Below are 3782 nucleotides of genomic sequence, written 5' to 3'. Positions count from 1 at the left end.
GGGGGGGGGGGGCGCTCTGCATCCAGGAGGCCCTGGGCTCCAGCCTGAGAGGAAGAGCGGAAACGAAGTGCGCGGCGCTCACGGGGCTGTCTGTCCGTGCAGTCCTAGAAAGTCCTGCCCCCAACGACACTCGTGCGAGTGTCTCGGCTGTCCCTGCCCACTCTGGCAGCCCCGGCCGGCTTGTGTCCAGACCTCCTGTCCTGTCCTTGCGTCCGTGGGCCACACATGCTGCCGACCTTGGCTTTGCTCGTCCCCTGGGCCCCGCTGCTGGGCAGAGTGGCGGTGGCTCTGTCATCGCAGCGTGGGCGGAGGCCCGGGTCCTGGTGTAGCTATGCTGTCGTGCTGTCCTGTGACGTTCACTTCAGGATCAAGGGGCCCTGTCGGGTGGCTGCCGTGCTGTGGTGTCCCTGGAGTTTTAGTGGGAAAGCCCCTGATCTCGGGCTCCCAGCAGGCCGGGGCGGCTCCTGGGCCATCTCCCCATGCAGGGAGAGCAACGGTTTAGGGCAGGAAAGGGGCCTTAGTTATCACGGCCACACTGGAAGCACAGACAGGAAGGCACAAGCTCTACTGTCAAGCCTCTAGGGAGGCCGAGGCAGGAGGGTTGGCAAGGTTGACCCACCCTGGAGGTTTGCTTAGCGACTTAGCAGGACCCTGTCTCCAAGTAAAAAACAAAAGGCCAGAATGTAGCTCAGCGTGAAGGCCCTCAGCTCAGTCCCCAGTGCCATAAAAGGAGAAAAACGTCTTCGAGAGGATGATGCAAGCTTTGGCTGGCATAGAAAAGGGGGACAGGGCAAGATTTGGGGCTCACACGACCGGAGCTTGCTGGGCCGGCTGGGCTGGCCAACCATGTTGAGCCCTGCTTGGTTCTGTCTCAGGGCTGGTTCTGACGCTGGAGCCTGGCCTGGGGTCCCATGAGGTGACTTCGAGGCTCAGCTTTCCCTGGAGCCCTCGGGGCCGGCAGGGTTAGGACAGCGGCCGCAGCATGAGGCCCTTTCCCACCGCAGGGGCAGAACACCTGATGTGCGCAGTCGCAGGAGCGGAGATCCCAGGGTCCAGCCATGCTGGCTGCACGGCAGGGTAGGGTGGGGGTGAGGTGTCCCCGGGCCACAGGGAAGGGGGCGGGTAATTCGCTGTTCCAGGCTGCGTCCCAGTGAGCCCCTCCAGCCGGGGCCCCTGCGAGTCCTGGAGGCGCCTCGTTACCTCACCTCGGCGTCCCAGCCTTTTTTTGTTGTTTTGGTTTTTTTTTTCCGGTACCGGGAATCGAACTCACGACCTTGCACTTGCCAGGCGGGTGCTGTGCTGCTGAGCTAAATCCCCAGCCCCTCCACGGTGCAGCCGTCGACACCTGGGCCGCCCTGTGCGTGTAGTGTGTTTAGCGCAGTCCCTGCCTTCGAGCCCATGGTGTCCTTGTGGACGGTTAGGGATGTGCCCAGGCGCTGCCCGTGTCCCTGGCGATGGTCACCCTGGTGAGAACGGCCGGTCCAGGCTGTCGCCTCCCTGCCTCCTTCCCAGCACCAGCATGGAACCTGGCCCCACTCAGGCCTGGCGAGCGCTCACCGCTGAGCTGCACAACCAGCCCTTTTTTTTCAATTTTGAGACAGGGTCTCCCTAAGCTGCTCAGGCTGGTTTCAAACTAGCCATCCTCCTGCCTCAGGCACCCAAGTAGCTGGGACTGCTGTGTGCGCCGCCGAGCCTGGCTTGGTCTACACGTCTGATCAGCTTCAGCTCGCCTTTCTAGGCAAAGACCCCTAGCCGCGTGGCCCCTGGATCTGGACGGTGCTGTCTTGTGCTCCACGACCTTGGGCACCAGTCACGGCCTCCCAGCCCGGGAGGAGCGGATTCCCCGCCAATGCGCAGGCGTGCGTGGACACTGGGGGCACCAGAGGGTCTGCGCAGGGCCTCTGGAATTCGTGCTCACCCAGGATGCCCAAGGAGCCCGAGCGCACAGTCTCCTGTCTCGGGGTGGGGGTGGGGGGGCGCTGCTTCGTCTGCAGCGCGGGGACTGAACCCAGGGCCTTCAGTCCGAGCTACGTCCCCAGGCCTTTTTCATTTTTGAGACAGGGTCTCACTAAGTTGCTCAGTTTCCTGGGCTGGGCTGGCACTTGCGATCCTCCTGCCTCAGCCACACACAGCGCCTGGCTTCGTGCGCCCGGGTCTGAGGCGGTCTCAGTCAGGGAGCGGGACAGCCAGCTGGGTCCCGAGTCTGCCGCGGCAGTCAGCGTGCGCTGCGCGGACCTGGGCGGGCGGCGAGCGGGGCGCTCTGGCTCCTCTGTGGTTTCAAACCTAGCTCTGCCCCTGGGCCCTCTGTAACCTTGCCTAGGTGCCTGTGAGCCTGAGTTTCTCTCCCTGTAAAGTGGGGCGCACGATCACCCCCAAACCCCTGGCAAAACAGCAGGGGGGTCGCTGGGGCCGGGACCCCGGGAAGTCCTAGAGGGGTGGGCGCTGTTCGGCAGGAGGGGTGCCCCCGCGAGGCCGCGCCTGTGCCGCAGGTGGTGCAGTACATCGGCGAGATCTGCCGCTACCTGCTGCGGCAGCCGGCGCGCGAGGCCGAGGCGCGGCACCAGGTGCGCCTGGCCGTGGGCAATGGCCTGCGCCCCGCCATCTGGGAGGAGTTCGCGCGGCGCTTCGGGGTGCGGCAGATCGGGGAGTTCTACGGTGCCACCGAGTGCAACTGCAGCATCGCCAACATGGACGGCAAGGTGCGGGCCAGGGACCGGGACCCTGGTGAGGAGTGACAGGCCCGCGCCACAGTGCCTGGCTAAACAAGCACTTCTACTAAGGACAGAGGGTGGGCAGGGCCGCTGGCATCAGGCAGGACAGAAAAACTGTCAGGCAGGCCCAAGGGTGCACTCCTGTGATCCCAGCACCACGGGAGGCTGAGGCAGGAGGCTCAGCCCAGCCTGGCAATTCAATGCCTTAGAGAGACCTTGTCTCGAAATAAAAAGTAGGCTGGGGATATAGCTCAGCAGCACAGCGCCTGCCCGCTAAGCACGAGGTCATGAGTTCGATTTGCGGTACCGAAATAAATAAATAAAAGGCTGGGGGTGCAGCTCAGTGCGAAGGCCCGGAGTTCAACCAGTACCGCCGCGGCCACCAACAAAACAAAACCTGTTAGGTGTCCACAGGGCTCCTGGGTGTGGCCCGCGTGTGCAAAGCACGGCCAGGTGCATGCGTGTGTGGAGGGCTTAGGCAGGAGGCCCCGAGTGTGGGAGGGGCGCGGCCAGGCCGCGCGGCTCTCGGTTCCTCCAGGTCGCGGGGCTGGGGACAGGTGCTCGCGGGCGTCCCGGCCGGGGAGGCCCCACAGCCCGACAGGCCGCCCTTGCCCTCCCCTAGGTCGGCTCCTGCGGCTTTAACAGCCGCATCCTGACGCACGTGTACCCCATCCGGCTGGTGAGAGTCAACGAGGACACCATGGAGCTGCTGCGCGACGCGCGCGGGCTCTGCATCCCGTGCGAGCCGGGTGAGCTGCGGCCCCGCCGCCCCCGCGACCCCTCGCGGCCCGTCCCCGGGCGGGGTGCCCACGCCCGCCCCCGCTCAGCCAGCGTGGCCTCCTCCCAGGGGAGCCCGGGCTCCTCGTGGGCCAGATCAACCAGCAGGATCCGCTGCGCCGCTTCGACGGCTACGTGAGCGAGAGCGCCACGAGCAAGAAGATCGCGCACAGCGTCTTCCGCAAGGGCGACAGCGTCTACCTCTCAGGTGCGCGGGCGGGGCGCTCGGGACACGCCCCTCCCGGCCCCGCCCACCCAAGGCTCCCCGGCCCCGCCCACCAGACCCCGCCCGCC

The 3782-nt window shown here is 65.8% G+C and overlaps 1 protein-coding gene across 1 annotated transcript in view; it reads left to right on the top strand.

Annotated features, from left to right (window-relative positions):
- The window catches only part of Slc27a1 (solute carrier family 27 (fatty acid transporter), member 1), a gene marked incomplete in the record, with an annotated part of 18128 nt that overhangs the window by 10948 nt on the left and 3398 nt on the right, over positions 1 to 3782 (top strand). The window contains 3 exon segments of the mRNA XM_013507238.1: positions 2490 to 2699; positions 3334 to 3460; positions 3559 to 3696. Of these exon segments, the coding sequence (XP_013362692.1) occupies positions 2490 to 2699; positions 3334 to 3460; positions 3559 to 3696 (475 nt within the window).

Source organism: Chinchilla lanigera, unplaced genomic scaffold, assembly GCF_000276665.1.
Source record: "Chinchilla lanigera isolate Chin_1 unplaced genomic scaffold, ChiLan1.0 scaffold00123, whole genome shotgun sequence".
Taxonomy (NCBI): domain Eukaryota; kingdom Metazoa; phylum Chordata; class Mammalia; order Rodentia; family Chinchillidae; genus Chinchilla; species Chinchilla lanigera.
Note: the sequence above shows the minus strand (reverse complement) of the source record. Positions and strands in the feature narration are given on the sequence as shown.